Source organism: Orcinus orca, chromosome 12 (genome assembly GCF_937001465.1).
Source record: "Orcinus orca chromosome 12, mOrcOrc1.1, whole genome shotgun sequence".
NCBI lineage: Eukaryota > Metazoa > Chordata > Mammalia > Artiodactyla > Delphinidae > Orcinus > Orcinus orca.
In genome coordinates, this window is record NC_064570.1 from 81,796,634 (window position 1) to 81,816,972 (window position 20,339).

The 20,339-nt window shown below is 42.2% G+C and overlaps 1 protein-coding gene across 1 annotated transcript in view; it reads right to left on the bottom strand.

The window, feature by feature from the left end:
* The window catches only part of COL19A1 (collagen type XIX alpha 1 chain), a 347,142-nt gene that overhangs the window by 2,067 nt on the left and 324,736 nt on the right, over window positions 1–20,339 (bottom strand). Inside the window, exons 44-48 of the mRNA XM_004270129.2 lie at window positions 18,698–18,733; window positions 18,518–18,562; window positions 15,509–15,679; window positions 13,936–14,002; window positions 3,632–3,760 (exon numbers count right to left, since the gene is read on the bottom strand). Coding sequence (XP_004270177.1) covers window positions 3,632–3,760; window positions 13,936–14,002; window positions 15,509–15,679; window positions 18,518–18,562; window positions 18,698–18,733 — 448 coding nt within the window. The remainder of the gene's footprint in view (window positions 1–3,631; window positions 3,761–13,935; window positions 14,003–15,508; window positions 15,680–18,517; window positions 18,563–18,697; window positions 18,734–20,339) is intronic.

The window sequence follows — 20,339 nt, forward strand, 5'->3', positions numbered from 1 at the left end:
TCCGCGGCATGTGGGATCTTCCTGCACCAGGGATCAAATCCGTGTCCCCTGCACTGGCAGGTGGATTCTTTACCACTGCGCCACCGGGGAAGTCCAGGGTCTTATTATTATTATTATTTTTTAACATCTTCATTGGAGTATAATTGCTTTACAATGGTGTGTTAGTTTCTGCTTTATAACAAAGTGAATCAGCTATACCTATTTTTTCCACAACAACACTTCAGGTAGGAATGCTAATAAGGTCAAAAACAACGTCCCCATTCTCTAGAATTAAGCTTTTCACCCATTAGGGTAGGCTTCTCTCGAAATTTGGAAAAGACTAAAAGGCTGGTCTATCTGCAAACAGACATGTGTTTTCTTGGCCCCTAGGTACAGGATGAGAGTTTGATATCAGTGTAGCTTACATAGGAAAAAATATAAAACAACAGCAGTGCCCTAATTCAAAGATCTAGAGCTTCTCATCATTGAAGAACTGTGCTTGCTGGAGTTTTTAAGGTGTTAGATTTATGTCCCTTTCAACACAAGGGATTTACTTCTAAAGCTGTAAATCAGGGCATTTACATGCACGCTGGGAAAATGAGGTCAGAAAAAGAGTGTTACTGGCATTTGGGAGGATGACTCTTCATGTGGGACCTTACAAGCTGTCTGCAAGCCTTCCACATTGTCTGGCCTGCTTGTTCTGGCCCACTAATTGGCCACTGAACCCGTCACCATACTGACACACATATGCCTCCCATTTCCTAAGGTCCCTACTGCTAACAGATCTGAAGGGTCAAATCTATCTCAGTCACGTCAACTACTCTATGGGCCACTGGCTCATACATAACAGGTGGTTTCTTTCATTACAAACCAATAACAGCTGGACTTTAGAAGTTCAAAAGTAAGAACCATCATTCCCAACACCACCCCTCCAAAATTGATGTGGGATAGAATGGCTGGATCCGTTTTCTCCTAGTAACCCCCCCAAAGCAACTCCCACTCTTGGGGGCTGGGAATAAAGGACACCAAGGAAAGCACTCCTCCCACAGCACAGTGGGAAGGCAATAATCCGAAACCCAAAGGATGGTTAAAATTGAAAACCGTCTGGAAATGCTTTTGAATTTAAAAAAAGGCATCAACAATTGCCCTTTGGGGAATTTAGGAAAAGTGCAAACAAGGTGACCCAACTCAGAATCATATTGGCATCTACTCTCACTGCAAGAAGAGCAGGTGCTGAAAGAATGTTCAACAAGATTCATGTTGTTTTCATGCCTGCTAACACTACATCCATTCTGCAGCCCATGGATCAAGGAGTCATTCTGACTTTCAAGTCTTATTATAAACTCCCATATTTCACGAGTTTTATTTTTTGGCTGCATTTCTGGCATGTAACAAATCCTGAAAAGGAGATATGCAAACGTTGAGGAGACACCTGAGTTATAATCAAGATATGTCTGTTGTCAGAACCCTCTGGTGGGACAAGAGTTTTGTTAATTTTACTAAACATTCTTTTTAAAAACGTTGGAGGGCTTCCCTGGTGGCGCAGTGGTTGAGAGTCCGCCTGCCGATGCAGGGGACACGGGTTCGTGCCCCGGTCCGGGAAGATCCCACGTGCCATGGAGTGGCAGGGTCCGTGAGCCATGGCCGCTGGGCCTGCGCGTCCGGAGCCTGTGCTCTGCAACGGGAGAGGCCACAACAGTGAGAGGCCCGCATATTGCAAAACAAAAAAAAAAAAGAACTGGATCCGAAGCCCCATCAGGAGTGGAAACAGTAGATAAAGTCTCCTCGGCAGCACAGCAGATAAAACCCATAGAAATCTTTTGCGGAAGTGAAGGCCAATGAGTGGTGAACAGAGGTCTTTTTTCCAAAAGCTGCACGAACACTGCTGACCTGGCACGGCCTCTGCCCGAGAGCCTTCCAGATGGGCCTTCCAGGTGGGCCTTCCCTGCATGGGAGGGAGCCTGAGACAGGGGTTTGTGTGGACAGGTGACTCTAGTTCCAGAGGGTTTTCCTTGCTATGCTGACCATGCATTGCTCTTGTCCCCTTAGATGGCCACTGTGTGAAGCATCTGTCCAAGATCTTTCTCCTATTGGTGTTAACAGTCCTGGTTCTTCACATGGTTTGAGGCATCCAACATCTTCAGATGGGCTATCAAGGTCTTCCTTCCCGTCTCCTACACTCTGAATTCACAACAGACCCAACTAGCAGAAGATGGTAATTAACCACCCTTTACACAATGGTACACACACAAGGCTACACCTGACTCTACACTTGCTTCCAATTCCCTGCCAAAACTCTCTGTGACCTAAGAGAAACTAGGTAGAAAAGACAGTTCAGGTAAACTAGAGTGATTCACTGCCATTGTTTTACACTGTGCTAGCTAAACCAGAAGGCTTGTCAGTCTCAGTGGGAAGTTAGGACCCTCACAAACCCCATGACCGGGGAAAGCTGTGCCCCTTTCAGGGGAGGGAGGACACAGCAATCACCTCTGGGCCCTTCCTACAGAAAATAGAGAAGCCGGAGGAAGGAAAGTGAACTAGTGAAAGGGAAATAACTCTCCGCATATATAGTATTTTGAACTGTATTCCTATGTGATATTGGTGTTAACTTTCTCTTTTCTCCTTGATCCATTCATCTGTTGATGGACACTTAGGCTGCTTCCCTGTCTTGGCTACTGTAAATAGTGCTGCTATGAACACCGGGGTGCATGCATCTTTCCAGATTAGTATCTTTGTCTTTCTCCTTTACACAAGCTTTTGATTATTCCAAGGAGAGCCCTTGAGTTCCTCTATAATAACACATGTAAAGCAGTGTCTCTGGTCTTTCCTCTCACAGTATGTACTCATTGGATCTAATGCTTCCTTGTCAGAGCTGTGAATCTTCTAAACCAGGGTCCCCTTGGCCCCTCTGCTGATTGCCAATCACACTTCTAGAAATGCTCTTGCCAGCTGAATCTAGCCAAGCTACATTTAAGATCATGTCTCTTATCAAGTTATCATCAGTGGAGCAAATTTTGTTTTTGCCAATTTAAGTCTTGCTTTGAAAAATTTAAAAACAACATGAGAATTTTTTTTTTTTTTTAGTTCAGAAGTTACCATCCACAACTTTTGCAGAAGAAAAAGGATTCTAAAATTTCTCAAAAATATATTTCGGACCCAAATCACTAGTCATAGTAGCAGGTCTTAAGACTTTTTCCTCAGTTTCTTTAAGATACTAAGATACTAAGATTCTTGTTGTCTACTTACATTAACTGCGAGGCATAAATGACTAGAAATTTGCAGATAATAATGATAAATAAGCACATTATTGCTGTTATTATCATAATAAGTATTGTTATTAAATACATTTAGATTAGCAGATAATTATCAGTCAGGTTTAAACTGGAATGAATTAAAAATTTATTTCTAGATATCAAATATTAACAAGATATCCTATATTAAATCATTATATATACATATTTTTATATAAATTTATAAAACACATACCAAGTATATATATTATATATAATCTAATATACATACTTTTAATGTATATTAATATATATTTGTAATGTATATAAATAGATATAATTTTTGCCTTAACTGTGATTAGCATGTTATAAATACTGAGAGTTAAAGAGTTGGTAAACAAATATTGTCCTCAAAGACGTACCTTGGGGCCCAGGGTCTCCTGGTGGCCCAGGCAACCCATCCTTTCCTGGTGGACCAGGCCTCCCATGAGCTTGGGCAGCCAGCATTGCTGCTGGCAGCTTGAGCTGAGACAGGAACACAGCCATCCTCTCTTCATTGATGAAAGGGAAAATAATATGCATGTTATGGAAATACTTTTTATGTCAAAAGTTTTCAAATATTTTTACATAAAATTCAACAAAAAATTACTTGGTTTTCAATTTAAGCAAATCTGATTTACCAACTAGTCTGAGCGTGGAGAGATTTTTTTGATGGTTCAAGTAAAACAGATTGTACAAAGTTGTTTGAATATGGACGCAGATAAGTTGTGTTGATCAGAGGATTGAGAACCTTCAGTGCTTCAGAGATGTTGCCAATCTAGCAGACAACACCCTAGAGCAGGGGTCCATGGCCCATCAGGAACCGGGCACACAGCAGGAGGTGAGCGGCAGGCAAGCGGGGCAAAGCTTCGTCTGTATTTACAGCCGCTCCCCATGGCTCGCATTACCGCCTGAGCTCCGTCTCCTGTCAGATCAGCTGCAGCATTAGATTCTCATAGGAGCACAAACCCTACTGTGAACTGCACATGCGAGGGATCTAGGTTGCATGGTCCTTATGAGAATCTAATGCCTGATGACCTGAGGTGGAGCTGAGGCGCTGATGCTAGCGCTGGGGAGCGGCTACAAATACAGATCATCATTAGCAGAGAGGTTTGACTGCACAGAGACCCTAATAAATCAACTGCTTGCAGACTCATATCAAAACCCTATCAGTGAGTGGGAAGTGACAATTAAGCTGCACCTTATGGAGTAGACTGGACATAAGCAACACACGTCAGGTGTCACTGTCTTCCATCACCCCCGGAGGGGACCATATAGTTGCAGGGAAACAACAAGCTCAGGGCTCCCACTGATTCTGCATTAGGGTGAGCTGTATAATTATTTCATTACATATTACAGTGTAATACTAATAGAAATAAAGTACACAATAGATGTAATGCGCTTGAATCATCCCCAAACCACTCCCGTCCCCGGTCTGTGGAAAAAATGTCTTCCACGAAACCAGTCCCTGGTGCCAAAAAGGTTGGGGACCACTGTCCTAGAGCCTAATTAACTTCTGGTAATGACTTGAGGAGAGAATTCAGGTTCATATTAAAAAATGGTTGTTATAATACATTTAAGCCACTTTCCAGCAGTGTTGTGAATGTGCAGTGTGGTGGTTTAAAATATGTTGACAAGGTCTTTGACACTCCCTTCCAAATGGAATTAGGTGGAGCCTAATCCCCCTATTCTGGAGTGTGGGCTGAACTTCCTTTCACTTCTAATGAATAGAAAAAAGGCAAGTGGGGACACTAAGTCATAAAAGCCTTGTGGCTTCCTGGCTGCTTTCTCTCTTAGATTCTCATTCTGCGGGAAGCCAGCTGCCGCGTCGTGAGGGCATGAAGAGACCCACGTGGGGGTGAGCTGAAGCCACCTGCCAACAGCCACGTGAGTGAGCCCGGAGGTGGATCTTCCCGCCCCAGCTGAGCCTTCAGAGGACGTCAGCTCTGGCTGACACCCTGAAAGCAACTTCATGACAGACGCCGAGACAGAACCACACAAGTAAGTGACCCTTTAAGTCCCTGATCCACAGAAAACGCACGATAATAAACACTGTTGTTTTAAGCCACTAAAGTTTTGAGATATTTTCTTATGCAGCAATAGATAACTCATATGGTATGTGACACTTTATATCCTTGAACAAAACTGCATTATTGATAGAGAAGTTTATTTATTGAAAAGATGGGTCACTGGCTTCCTATTCATTATGGTTTCATGGCACTGTTTAATTTCTATACTGGGCTAATCCTTTACTTTGTCAACAATTTATGCTTTTTAGAGAAAATGTTCTATTATACACCCTCAATATTATTCTTTTTCTCTTTTTTTTTTTGGTTTGATTTCCAGTTAGTTCCATCAGTCAGCCAAGGTTTTAGTGGGAAGGATGTCTCATTTGGCCAAAGGGACAAACGCAGCATTGCTGTCAAGGAGTATGCGTCCAGGGAATGCCAACTGCAGACTGAGTGAAACCAGCAAAGTCTCTGTGCATTTCTGTGAACCTCAAGAAAACGCTGAAACTAAGAACACACAAGTTACAGGAAGTTGACAAGCTAACTAGAACATTTAAAAATGTTTTGTCAGTGTTGAGTGATGTGACCTTTATGACCTGAATACGTCCTAAATCTTCTCAAGGACACATCTCTGTCATCTGCCCTTTGTTCATCCACCAGGCTGCCTGGAGCCCAACCCTGTTCGTCTGGGTCCTAAAGAGAAAGTCCAGGGAGGGGAGGCAGGACTGGGTAAGAGTGCTACCTCGGGTGAGCTCGGCTGTCTGACCGTGAGTGTGTCCTACAGGGCACATCGAATGTCAGTGCTTAGGGTCAACAAAAAAGTGACTCTGCATCATAGGACGCTGGTGCATTAATAACTCATAACATTTAAAGGGTCTGGAAAATGAACACTAAAAAGTGTAAATATGAAAATATAAATAAAAAATTTCACCCTAAAATTCCTAAACAAGTCAAATTATTAACTAAATTAAACATTCTCTATAAGCAGGGCTTTGCATTGGGCCTTTAACATTTTCTGCATTAAGTGCTCTTGTTCAGAAATCATGGAGAATTTCTCAGCCAAAAAAGAAACAAAATTGAGCTATTTGTAGTGAGGTGGATGGACCTAGAGTCTGTCATACAGAGTGAAGTAAGTCAGAAAGAGAAAAACAAATACTGTATGCTAACACATATATATGGAATCTAGAAAAAAAAAATGGTTCTGGAGAACCTAGGGGCAGGACAGGAATAAAGAGGCAGATGTAGAGAATGGACTTGAGGACAGGGGGAAGGGGAAGGGGAAGCTGAGACAAAGTGAGAGAGTGGCATGGACTTATATACACTACCAAATGTAGAATAGATAGCTAGTGGGAAGCAGCCGCATAGCACAGGGAGATCAGCTCGGTGTTTTGTGACCACCTAGAGGGGTGGGATAGGGAGGGTGGGAGGGAGATGCAAGAGGGAGGGGATATGGGGATATATGTATACATATAGCTGATTCACTTCGTTATAAAGCAGAAACTAACACACCATTGTAGAGCAATTATATTCCAATAAAGATGTTAAAAAAAAAAGAAATCATGGAGAGAGCAGAGAGAGATTATCATTTCAATATTCAATAAGAATTATTATCCATGTTTTTATAAGCGCCATGCACTGTAAAGATTAACTACCAATAAGCTTTATTTTATGACTAGAAATCTGTTATATAATTATTCTCAGAATTACTTTTTTGAGTAAGCAAATCCACGGTTACACTTATTATTGTAGAATTCTTGGTTATTAACCCCACATAGACTATTGTTCAGTTAAATTTCATCTCAAAAGCATTTTCAATATTTTGCCACTATATGGATAATTTTGGTAGTCGTTAATGCAAATTCACCCAAAGTCCATGATAAATACAATGTATCACTGGATTCTGTATTTAAACTTGCTTGTTTTGTTTATATTTTATATAGCTCATATTTAAGAAATCTAATATATATGTAACTAGATTTAAAATAGAAAACTGGAGGAAGGCATATCCTTGCCATGACAAAAAAAAGTAACCACATTTTTTTTCTTTTCACCTATTTTCTTTAAAAAGCAAATTCAAATGATTTCACTTGTAAAACTAACAATTTTTCAAAGATATAGCTAGTAAGTAGTAAGAAATGACCCTTCCACGTGAAAAATTCAGCATAGGTTTGGTGCAGACAAGTCTTCTAGAAAAATGTTTTACTGATTAAATTAGTGTTTATTCTGCAACTAAGAACCAAATGACAGTAACATATTAGAATCTATAGCTGCCAGTTAGAAAAAACAAGGGCCAAACCATATAGACCTTGTAAAGAATTACCTCAATTTTCTCCAGTCTCTTCGCTCAGTTTAATTCACTTAGTTGAACTTTAAAGACCCTTTTCGCTTAAACAGGATGTGTATGTTTTACAAATTTTTGATAAAGAGCAAATTACTACTGAGTAAAACCTATTTTTCAATGGACTTTCAATAAAAATTTTGTTTAAAAAAATGTAGGTCCCTACACTGTTCAGGAGATAAAACCAAAATTCTTTTCAAATAGGATCATTAAGGGAAAAGCCTCAACAAATGTGGAGTATTAGCTATAATAACAAAAGAGTAATCACCCTACACTCACATCTGAAATCACAAAGCAAACCGAATGGAAACATGCCAGTACCCACAGGACCAGAATCTCTGATGTGGATTGATTGACAATGATGATGAAAACCAATGAGGGTCTGATGAGTCATCCCTAAGAGTGACATTAAATCACCGGCTTTCCAGTAAAACTTTTTATTACCTAACTTTCTACCTGGGGCGTGTTTGGTTGATGTTAATACATTTGTTTCCAGTAACAACAGATAAAACAAATTTGCAATTAATATATATAGTTTTGCAAATCATCACATTGAATCTAGATAGAGTATCTTTATATTACATCGTAAACTGGGTGTTTTATAAAAAAATATGAAATTCAGTGATCACAGTTTGAAACTTTGCGTATTATTTGTTGTTTTGCACTTAAAAGATAGATATATATTTCAGTACAAGTTTTCTTAATTTGAAACATACCTCTTTGAATATCTTCAATGTCTAAACACAAATATTCATAGCACTAGTTTTTCCTCTTTAACGTAGGAATTGAATTTGTAAGTAACTTGCTTTGGGTGCTTTTAAATATTTTTAGCAAAACAGAGAGTTCTTTTAAATAATTACTTCTAGCTGTAAATTATCTAGCTTTAAGATACACTCAAAAACAGTTATTTAGCACAGGGTAATTACCTCCTCTGAACCATACTCCAATGCTCTATAATTTTAAATAATATGTTTCTGAGCTGGTAAATAAATTGTAAAGACTTGTATTCTTAATTGCGTTTCCTCTGTTTTCAGGGATCTTTGGTCAATTAAACTGTTTTTGGCTGTTTTGGCTTTGTAATGAGGCAGGAAATTGAAGAGTTTGGAGAGGAGCTTGTGTAAACCAAACTCACACAGGCCTTCTGCCCAGGCAAACCCACAGCAGTCATTCTAACAACGACACCAATGGCTGGCCTTCCCTGGAGAATGGGCTTGTTAATATCATGCAGACATTAACATTAATGTGATAATAAAGTACATTCTACGGAGAAGGAAGTTTGTCATCTGGCCCATGTCTCCCTTCTATTTCACAGAATTTGTAAATACTTTCAAAGAGAGAAATTCACTTTTTTCTCCTAATGCCCATTCAAATGTTTACTTGCCCATTTTCTTGGTATAGTGTCAACTTATTTCCTTTTGTTACCCCCTTATGGAAAACAGAGAGTAGTTAATGAGTATTTCCCTTGGGAAATCAGTCGTCTACTTGATAATATTGTTACCTCTTAGCCTTCAGGTTAAATAACTTTTACTCATAGGCTTGGTAATCAGTTCTGTAAATCACTTTTTGGTTCCAATGTTCTGGGTTTTTTCCATACATCTCTTAAATGTGGAAGCAAAAATTAGATACAGTTATCTCTTAATGGGCAAAAATATCAGAAGAGTAATTTCCTTTCATGTCTTGAGAATGATTTGCTAGTTTCATTCTAACTGTTAATTCAACAGCATCTTTGGTGGCTTCATATTCATTTCGTGGCACATTATGGTCCAAGGGTTGTTATTGCTACATTTAACTGTGGCTCAATTCTTTGTCATCTTTGTTGCTTTGAAATGTTATTATGAGTAAAGATGGTAGATTGAACACACGCATCTGCTTTAACTCTTTCCTGAATCACTGCAGAACAATGGTAAGTTACTTTTAAAGGCATAAAACCGCAAGAATGGGAGAATGTGAAAGGAGACGACATTAACCTTTGGAAGCTGAGAACCAGATGGCAGAGTGTGGATGACTTAGCAGACTCAAGAAAACCAAATCTTTACACCAGGAGCTGAGAAACAGCCTGTGTTAAATCACAAAATCCTTAAAACGTTCAGGAGTTACGTCTGGAAGTGGGGCTAAAGGAGGGGAACTAAAATAAGGTAGACTGGATGAAAGCCTGTTTAAGAAATGATCTTAGAAATCCCTTTCTCTGCTCTGTGCAGCTGCCTAGCTGCCCCTTCCTAATCCCAGCAAAAGGCGGCAGGTTTATCACCTGAAAAGTGTAAATAGACCGTCTCTGCACTGGGGACCCCAGACTGTGTTGAGACTCAGGCTTGCCTACTGAAAACAAGGAGAAGAAATGGGCATTGCCTTGTTGGAGCTGAGGCCACCACTGCCCTATCCGCCTACCTTGCTCCCAAATGCTGGCAACCCGGCAGGAGATGCAAGTGTTTCCTTTGGGGAATCTGACCAGAATACAAGGAAAGACTTCAAGACAGTGAAGTTGAGGGTCCCTTAATTAAAAAAATAACAAACAACCCCCCCCAAAACCATCCAGATTACCCTACGGTAAAGCTCGTTGTTGGCAAGGCCACCATTTACTCCTAAATTTCCAGCAGTTGTTTAGAACCCATGCTCTTGTATGAGCACACGGCCAAGGATGGCTGGCACTGAGGAAACCCTCTAAGCTGAATGATAGACCCAAACAAACAGAAAGATGCAGGTTGGAAGAGACAGAGACTATGATGTGGAAACTATTTTTAAAAACTATCTACGTCTCCAATTATGTGTATCTAGGAGAAGACTGTACATATACAAATATGTGTATACAAATACATATGTAAATTACTATCTTCATCGTAGAGATGTTGCAGCCTGGAAACAAGAGGACAGGATAATCCATATTCATACATGTTCACGCACATGTGGATGAAACTATGTATGGAAAATGGAGAAAACATAGGTGAGGGGCTTTCCTGGCAATCTAGAGGCAGAAGCATTGCTCAGGGACACAGCCCCAATCCTCCTGTCCTCCCACAGACGTCGGTATGACCTTGTCGCTTCCAAGTTTGTCTCAAGAACCCAGAGGGGGGCTTCCCTGGTGGCGCAGTGGTTGAGAGTCTGCCTGCCGATGCAGGGGACACGGGTTCGTGCCCTGGTCTGGGAAGATCCCATGTGCCACGGAGCGGCTGGGCCTGTGTGAGCCATGGCCGCTGAGCCTGCGCGTCCGGAGCCTGTGCTCCGCAACGGGAGAGGCCACAGCAGTGAGAGGCCCGCATACCGCAAAAAAAAAAAAAAAAAAAGAACCCAGAGGGCCAGACGTTTGTCCACTTGCCTGCCCAGGTTGGTAAATCCTGCCTGCAGGGTGATATAAATCCCCAAATATAATAGGCTGGTGGGTGTCATAGCAAGAATTAAGCTTCTCAGATCCGGCTGCAGAGCCCTCATCAAACAAAAAGGGGCTAAGCTGAGACACACAGCTTCTGTCCCCTTTCTGTGTGGCCACCTTGCACGCACAAGTGTTTGAGCTCTTGGCCAATCAAATCAAGAATCTAACGCAACTTTAGATGGGGTGTATGTCTGTGCATTGTATCTGCCGGAAACCCGGACCTGGGATGGGTGGAGAACCATCTTTCTTCCAGCATGCTGGGTTTGGGACAGGGCATCAGGAAGTTGAAAGAGGGCTCAGTGGCCTGGGTGACAGTCCCAAGTGTGAGATCTGTGGGAGTGCTGTGTCAGCGGGGTCGCCTGCGAATCCCCAGAGGGGTTGGAAACCTCCATGAGGAGAGCCTGAGTTTTGGGGCCTGGTCTAGGGCCTTGCTATGGTCTGGACGATGACGCGGGACAGCAGGACTCCCCTGAGCCCCGCAGACGACCCGCGGCGGCTGAGCAGAGAGAATCCCTCTCGAGGCTGAGGACTTGCAGGGGTGAGTGGAGCAGAGGCGATCGGCTGCCACGGACACAGCTCTCTGTGAAGTGGTTCAGCCAGAGAGAGGCAGACAGGGGCTGCTTCACTGGAGCCCGTAACTGTTTTAACACGTGAGAATTCATCTTGGCTTTTACGGAGAAAGCTTTCTGAAAAGGAGAACTGTGACCCTGGAGCTCTAAGATTTGTGAAAATGGAGGATTTTGTTTTTCTCTTTTATAAATGGTGTTCAGAGGCAATGGAAAAGGTGACTTTGAAGTGGAAGATGACATGGCCTGACCTGAAATAATCTTGGGACAAATGAACTAAAGTGCCGAATAACTAAATTCTGGGTTCCAGGTACAACTTTGTTCGGGAGAAGACGGTTTTGTAGGGCTGGGGCCAACAGAGATAAAAAGAGAGGGGCGATCCCATTTGGAGTCTCAGAGTCTGGAAGTCTCAGGAAAAGATTTGCTTTGGGGCCACTGAGAATATTGTCTTGACGCCAAGACGTCTGGGGCCTCTGCGGGGGGCACTGACCACTCTACTGGGCCTCACCAGGCTGGGGGAGAGGGGGTGGGACAGATGGGTCGTGAGTGGCCCAGCTTCCGTGACCTCCGTCCTCAGGAGGCCGACAGCCCTTCCTGGGAGGACCCTCCCGGTGGCCTGAGAGGGCTGTGTGGAGCCTCCCCTGCAGAGATGGCCATATCTCCTCCCCTGCTGGGCAGGCCACCAGGGCTCTGCCTTTATCCAGTGTCCCCAGGACTTGCAACACGGACACCTCCTGTATCTCCGCATGTCACGTTTTTCTGAGAGTGCCTGGCTATATTTTCTGACCTCCTTAACCAGCCTTTAAAAACTTAGACTAATTAACCACAGAACTATTTACTCTGTGTTTTTATGTAAAGTATTTTAAGAAATTGAAGCTCCACGTTAAAGCTGCCTGAGATAAGAGATCACGGACGTGATAAAAGGAGATTCTAAAATGTAAGGGCAAAATTAAAATTACAAAGAGAAAACTGGTAGCTCAGAAAAAAAAAAGAGCAGACAATTGTATTAATAAACTATCATGTCAGAGCAAGGTAAAGGTACTTCGCAGGGATCAATGTGAAGTGAAATCAACAGCATGAATTCATGACCTTTGAAAAAACATTTTTTTTCTATTTTGTCACTGAAGCTACCAAAAGTCCCTGGGCTAATCTGTTCTCTCTCAAGTGCTCACGAGAAATAAGATAATGTGCCCTCAAGCACCGAGAGATTTTGGTCTCTGAATCTAACTACTGCTTAAAATATTCAGGGCTTCCTGGAGAGAGGCTAACTCCATGTTGGCAGTGAAAGATTTAAGAGGAAATCAGGGCATCTTGTAATCCTACTGCTTGCAAAATCCAACAACGCATTTCTAGCTTAGCAAAGGAAGGATGCTTTGCAAAAGAAGCGGGAACCACCAGCCAATGTAGATTTATTTTCTCAAGACAAATAATTCCCACCTTATAAGCTCACAGTTGAGGGACGCGATCTTGAGTTTAGCAAATCGTTTGATTAAATCATGTAATATCCTTGTGACTAAAGAAAGAGATGTAGAGTGGATTTTAAGACAGCTGTATGGGTTCAGAACTCGTTAATACCATAGATTCATAGATGATTTACGAACGAGCAGGACAAACGCAATGGCATTTAGCCCTAACCCTTCTTAGTCAACATTTCTAGCAACAATTAGAATGATGACATGCCTAGAAAATTTAGAGATGACACGAAGTTATGCGGGTCAGCCAGCCTGCCCTATGGGACAAGATTCCAAAAGATATTTTCAGGTGAGAATGATGTTTGAACACCAATCACTTGAAACTGAATAAGAAGAAACATAAAACCACACACTTAACGTTGTAAAAAGAACGCAGCGCATAATGAGAAACCCCTGATTTTTAAAAGTTTGTATAAGGCACATAGAGGGTTGTTAGTTAACTGAAAACTCAAAATGAATCAACAGTGTGACATGGAGACTTTTTTTTTAAGGAATGCTATCTTAGGCTGCATTATTAAAGTATCAGGTGTCAGAAAACTTTCTCCGCGAAGGGTCGCATAGTACATCTTTAAGGATTTACAGGCTATACGGTCCCTGTCACATACTCAATCCTCCTGTCCAGCATGAAAGCAACCAGAGAAAATACATAAAGGAAGGAGTAGGACTGCACTCCAACGAAACTTTATTTGTGGACACAGATTTGAATTTCTGATCGTTTCACATGTCATGCAATATTATTTTGATTTTTAAAAACCATTTAGAAATGTATCCTCTCCCTTCACCTTGCCCCCCCCCCCCCCACACACACACAAAAGGAAAAATGATTCTTTGCTTGCTGCAGCTGCCCTGCCATCTTTGGAGAACGCTGCTAGAGGGACTCCCTACAGCTGAGGGGGGGGGGGGGGGAACTTCCGAAATGTGTATTAAGCAAATCTCACCTTCAAAAATCCTCAGAACCTCTTGATTAATATACTTCTTTATTTCTTCAAATGAAACCACATCAGCCTAAAGAGAGAAAAAAGGCCTGTTAATGCAGAACCTAGCACAAGTGAATAAAGAACAGAAATGCTGGGAAGAAGTGCGTAACTACAGTGCTTTACAAGCTGTGGGCCGGCACCGTAACCAGCAATATGAACATACTTCCTATTAGATTTCACACGATTAGGAAAGACATTTCCTATTACTTCATTTTCTGAAGTAATTTGAACCAGTGTTATGACGGGACCACCCCAGGCATATTTTTAACCTGTAACTAATCCCTGGACACTGGTAAAATCAATATCTAACTGATTTTATTATGTATCTTCAAACGAAGAGAACTCCAAGTACGCTGAATGATTCTTTAGCACGTTTTGTTCATGGGATAAAACTTACTAAGTTTTATCCATTTCATGGTGAAGTTTATTTGCAATCTGCACATTGTAAGCACACTTGTATTAAGCAATTTCCTTTCCTTGACAGAAAATGCTGCGGGATCTGGTAAAGCGGAGGAGGTAAACGACGCCAGTTGAATTTTTAACCCCTTGACAAATAAATCTACATGAATTCGACAAAGAACCTAACATTTAAAATGGTATCTCACATTTATAACAGTAACGTTTTACTATAATACCTTGACATTTTTAAAAGGGAGCTATTATTTTTCATGATGGTTAGGGTTTCAAAGTATGTTGTTACTCATAAAGTGATGATTTCTGTGGGACAGAACAGTTCCAATTTCAATATTTTACGTTCACTGTTTATGGGGCAAATGAACTTGAATGAATGCATCTAATACCACAGTACTGACACAGCCCTGAGGGTTCACTGTATAGGCTTTACTCAAGCAGAGTGCAGGCAGAGTGGGTAAACGAAAGCACATGGTGGGAACGCCCACTTCGGCCCAATCTCTGGAACTGGCTGACTATCTGAGGACCGCATGTCCTTAACCCCCTGGCCTCACGCTAGGACTCCCCTTTCTTCCTGTTATGGATATTTTCAGATTCAGTTCTCCGTGGAATGGCCATCCACCAGCCTCCTGACGATGCTCATAAGGACATGGGCTTCCTTAGCCAAACACTCTTTCTTGGCCTAACAGGTTTCCACTTCAAAGCACCGTACAGGGCAGATGTGTTGTTCTGATTGTCAACAGAATGGAGTGTTAACATGAAGCAGACGTGTGTTTTCTGGATAGTGTAAGGGGACATTGTGGATAGTATGGAAGAGTGTGGGCTTGGAGTCGGTCAGGCCTGGGTCTGACACACTGGATAACTGTGACGTTGGACAGGTCGGCACTCGGCTTCTGCATTCGTCAAGGCGGACGGACAGGTCACCTGTCCTCCCAGGTTAGTTGTGAGGCTCTATTGAGGGATGCTTAGTGAGTCCACACATAACTTGAAATAAATGACAGCTATTGCCACCCTTGTAGAAGCCAGCTTAGGTTCATTATATTAATCTTGAAAGGTTTATGACTGCTCTTGTTGTAAAAGGGACACGTGGTCAGTCCCAGCCACGAGTTCCTCGCCCACTTACCGGGGAGCCGGGGAGGCCTGGGTGGCCTGGAAGGCCTTGGTGCCCTGGGGATCCCGGGGAGCCCTTATTTCCTGGGGGTCCCATAGGACCTATGGCTCCCTTTATGCCTGGAAGGCCTGGTTTTCCGCGTTCACCCTGTGGGCCTCGGTCTCCTGGAATCCCCTGATCACCCTGTTAAGGAGAAACATGAATAAGAATGAGCTCTTCTAGAAGCACGTTAGCTGTGGCTAAAAGCAGAGGTTCTGGATTCATACTGGCCCGTACTAGCTGTGAGGCCTGGGGTAAAGTGAATCGAACTCGCTCCACCCTGCGTCCTCTCCCTAAAGTGGGGTTATTAAGAGTATCCACTGAATAGGCGATGCTGAGAAGTGAGCTAACTCAGGTAAAGGGCCTAGAACAAGCCGACACGTGGAAAGCACTCAGTACAAAGTTAGTGACGATGTTACTTGTACCCGGGTGCCAGTCTAGAATGATGCCACTTTTGAAAGTCAACAGCAGCTGTCACTTCAGGCTTGGGTCTCCCTTTCAATAAGGAAGGAAGATGGTTAAGAAGATTTCATCACTGAAAGCTTTCACTCGGAAAAGCTTCAGGACACTCAAAATCTCTCCTAAATCATGTGTTTTTCCTTTTTTCTGCTTTTTCCCATATGCTTGGTCTTTAATAGTTTCTGTGGGTTGGTTTCTGTGCTTGTGTTTTACATGCACACGAGTATGTGTGTGTGTGAGTGTGTGCGTGCGCAGTGTGTCTTAAAGACTTAGGAAGGTGAGAAAGGGAGCGTTTGGGAAGGTTCAAAGTAGGTCACTGGAGAGTCATCACTGAGGTCATTCGTTCAATAATGTAAATAAACTGTAAGAGAATTCATTGATTAAGATGCCATAATAAATTAGATGTGCCTGAATCTGAGAAGAAGCTTCGTTAGTGTAGACTTTGATCCTGCAAGGTGTCTACTACTGTATGTGTCTGCGCGTGAGAGTATGAAAGAGGGAGGGGGTGAGAGAGAGAGAGAGAGAGAGGGAGAATGTGAATGAGAGAATACGCGTGTGTGACTGAGCAGGTGTCTCAGTACCACATTTCAAACATTCAGTTCCACAGTTCCAGGAGGTGATGATCACACTGAATGTGAAAGAATGGTGCATTGACCTGCCCGGTGTTTCACTGTATGATTCTTTTATTTGTGACTATTCTGCAGAAGTCCAAACTCTATTTCTCCTGATTTAAAAAATAATAAAAATGAATGAACAATTACAAAGATCTATTTGGTCATAAATGAAGAGATATAGAAAGAAGCCACGTAGAAAGAAGAAAAACAGTTGGACCTAATTTCAATTCTACTGTCTTGGTTATAAAAATATGTCTCATACAAGTATATCAACCCAGCTTGCATCTGGAGAAATATCGGAGATGACTAAGATTAAAAAAGAAAGAAAGAGGGCTTCCCTGGTGGCGCAGTGGTTGGGAGTCCGCCTGCCGATGCAGGGGACAGGGGTTCGTGCCCCGGTCCGGGGGGATCCCACGTGCCGCGGAGCATCCTGGGCCTGTGCTCCGGAGCCTGTGCTCCGCAGCGGGAGAGGCCACAACAGTGAGAGGCCCGCGTACCACACACACACAAAAAAAACAAAAAAAAACAAAAAAAAAACAAAAAAAAAAAAAAGAAAGAAAGAAAAGACCCACTAGCACACTTTGAGCATGCGCAAAATAAACACGATTAAAATCATTTATACTTTAGGCACACGGATGTTCATTATAGTAAGGTTTTTTATCATGAAAATTAGAAAGAACCTAAATACCCAGGAAAAGGCGGCAGGGTATTTTCCAAATACCTTGGAAAAGGTATATCCAAACAGTGGAATCACCTATAGCCACTAAAATGTCCACGTGGATCTAGATTTACTGACATGGAAAGATGGTCGTCATATATTAGGTGAAAGAATTCACTTACGAAACAGTATGAACCAATTTTTTGAAAAGTATATATTCACTTGTACCGATGCATTGAGCAAACGTGTATATGATGTATAACAGTGAGATGGAAATATGTCCAAAATATCTCTGTGTAGTGGGAGAAGGTAGGCTTTTTTATTTTTTCTTTATATTATCTCTATTTTTGTGTTTCCTTCAGTTAGCATGGATTATTTGGGTAATAATAAGTAAACTAGACACCAGTACACAAGAATGTGTGTGCACGTGCGTGCGCACGCACGCGCACACACACACACACGCAAGCCCTCGCTAGAACCCCTCTGAATAACAATGCTCAAGGAACATGTTGCCATGGAATGAATCCATTTCTAGCAGAAAATGCTAAGGTTCCTTAGGGAAGAGAATGGGAAGCTGCAACAATGACATCAACAACCAAAACAATGAAAAGAAAAGCGTACGCCGTGACTGGCATTACTAGTAGCTCTATATGTTCATTTCCCCTTTGTCTTTCTCTCCCCCCCCACCAGCCCCCCTTACTCAGCCTAGTATTATTCCCCCAGCTCAGGGGGTCTTGACAACTCCTCTGCTCCCAGGGAGGCATTTGGAGTTGCAAGGAGACATTTTTGGGGGGAGGTTGGTTGTACAGTGTCTAGTGGGTAGAGGCCAGGGATGCGGCTAAACATCCTACAAAGCACAGGACAGGCACCTGTGACAAAGAATTATCTGCCCCAGATAGTAACAGTGCTGAGGTGGAGAAATCCTACTTCAGGTAAAGAACACACGGGTGATAGTTACCGTAGGGACAGGTGTCTGAGACAGGAGGCTGATAGAAGCTTTCCAAACTGGAACAGCAAACCAGACTTAGTTGTGAATAAAGGAGAGCCAGGTAGGGGTATCTGCCATACGCCCTGATCCTGTTTCCCTGAATGGTCCCATTTTATGCCTGGCGAAGACCTTGGATCACAAATACCCCAGCCTTTTCATATGCGGAGATTTCGAGGGGGTCTACGACCATAACTGTGTAACTCAAATGAGGGGGCAGTTGTGGAGACAGACTTAAATAACAATCACAGTAGGAATGTACATACCCGTTCTCCTTTGGGGCCTCTCTCTCCAGGCTTACCCATGATGCCCTGAAAAACAAATGTCAGCGCTAAAAATCACTGTGTGCCAAGATTTCTCATCAAGCTGCTGGATCAGGAGCTCTGGCAGGTAATCTGGATGTAGTTTCGCATTAGAACATTGATTTTCAACAGTATTTTCCATACCTGCGCACCTGGTAATCCATCTTTCCCATTTATTCCCTGTAAAGACAAAAAATGATCAATATTTCTCATTCTGCATTAACAGACATATTTAAATGCAACAAGAGGGTAAAGTTTCAAGGACTTTATCATATTTCTACTGAGATTTTGGTGAGGCAGTGTGGTGAAATGGAAAACAAAATCGATAGAGTCAGCCCCCAGTTTAAATTCTGACTCTGTCACTTGCAAGTTCCATTTACTTCAGGCAATTTACTTAACCTTAATAGCATCAGCTTCTCCACTTATAAAGTCAGGATAAAATAAGGGCCTTAAAACTAAGGATTTAGGGAAATAACAGAAAATGCCTAGCTCACTGTAAATAGTCAACAGGGTTATTTTCCTTACTTATTCCATTAGGTACATTCTGAGAAATAAGAAGGTTCCCCATGGCACTGGTTGGCTGCTGTACGGCATTTATTGTTCCCTTCTAACAATTTTCCTACCAAAGAAAGTCATTCTCAGTAAGTGGTCTCCGTTGCTGCTTGAGAAATCTCATAACGTGGCCAGAGCCAGATGCCACTATGAAATAAACTGTCAGCCAGAGAACGATTGTTATTTTTCAGTTAGAAAATAGGAAAGGACAGTGAGAAATCCGTAATCATGTTTTCTGAGAGTATTAAATAGTGGCTTTTTCTTAGTAAACTGGAAGTTTCCCGAACTATACATGGCAGTTCTGGAGGTGGTAATAAAGCCCAATCCTGCTTACAGATTTATAAGCTTGGGAGAACCACCGACTGGGAGGCGTTAAGAAGGGAGAGCACCTGGGGTCCCATCAGATACTGAGAGTGAGACAGCAGGTACGTTTCTGAGATTTGAGTTGAAGAGGGAGACCAAGGTGAGGAAATGATTTCTTAGCCAGCAGGCAGGTGCATGGACTTGCTCCTCTGCAAACCCGGGAGACTCTGATTGTGCTGGAGTGCAGTCTGCAAGGATGGACCTGCAGAAAGGTCTGTGTTTTCACTGCTGTAAATCACACTAACACCTGCCACAGTTGGGAACCCAACCAGAGTCCCTCGGCCTTCCTGAACAGCCTGGGAATTATCTAGGGCACTTTAACTAAGACCACGTTGCCCAAAGCATCAGGTTCAAAGGATTTATGTCATCCAGAAACACAAGCAAAAAAGGATAAAGCTGATGAAGGAGAGGATGTGAAAGAAACAACTGTGTTAATTGAATAAAAGAAGATAAAAAAATATATATATATAAAAATAAATATAAATAAATATATATAAATAAAAATATAATTCATGTTTTTGGTAACAATACAAGAAAATGAATAAACCTATAGATAATTTTTTGTCTCTTGTAATTCATCAATGACTCTCATGTGTGTTCTCTTTTCTATGAAGGCGTTACTAACTTGTTCTCCATGGTGGGGGGTGGTGAGTTCTGCTTTCAGAAATTTTTACAAAAATCTCAGTGGATTTACCTCTATCCCCCTCATCTCACTTATCTGCAAGAACCCTATTCTTTTTTCTAACTCAGAAAGTATAACCAGCTTTCCCTCCGCTGCACACCTGCGTCTGAGCAGCTGACTGTGGGTGAAGAAGGGTTACCCTCGCTCAGGTGTTCTGATCTACACGTATGGCAGCAGCTCCCAAGCAGC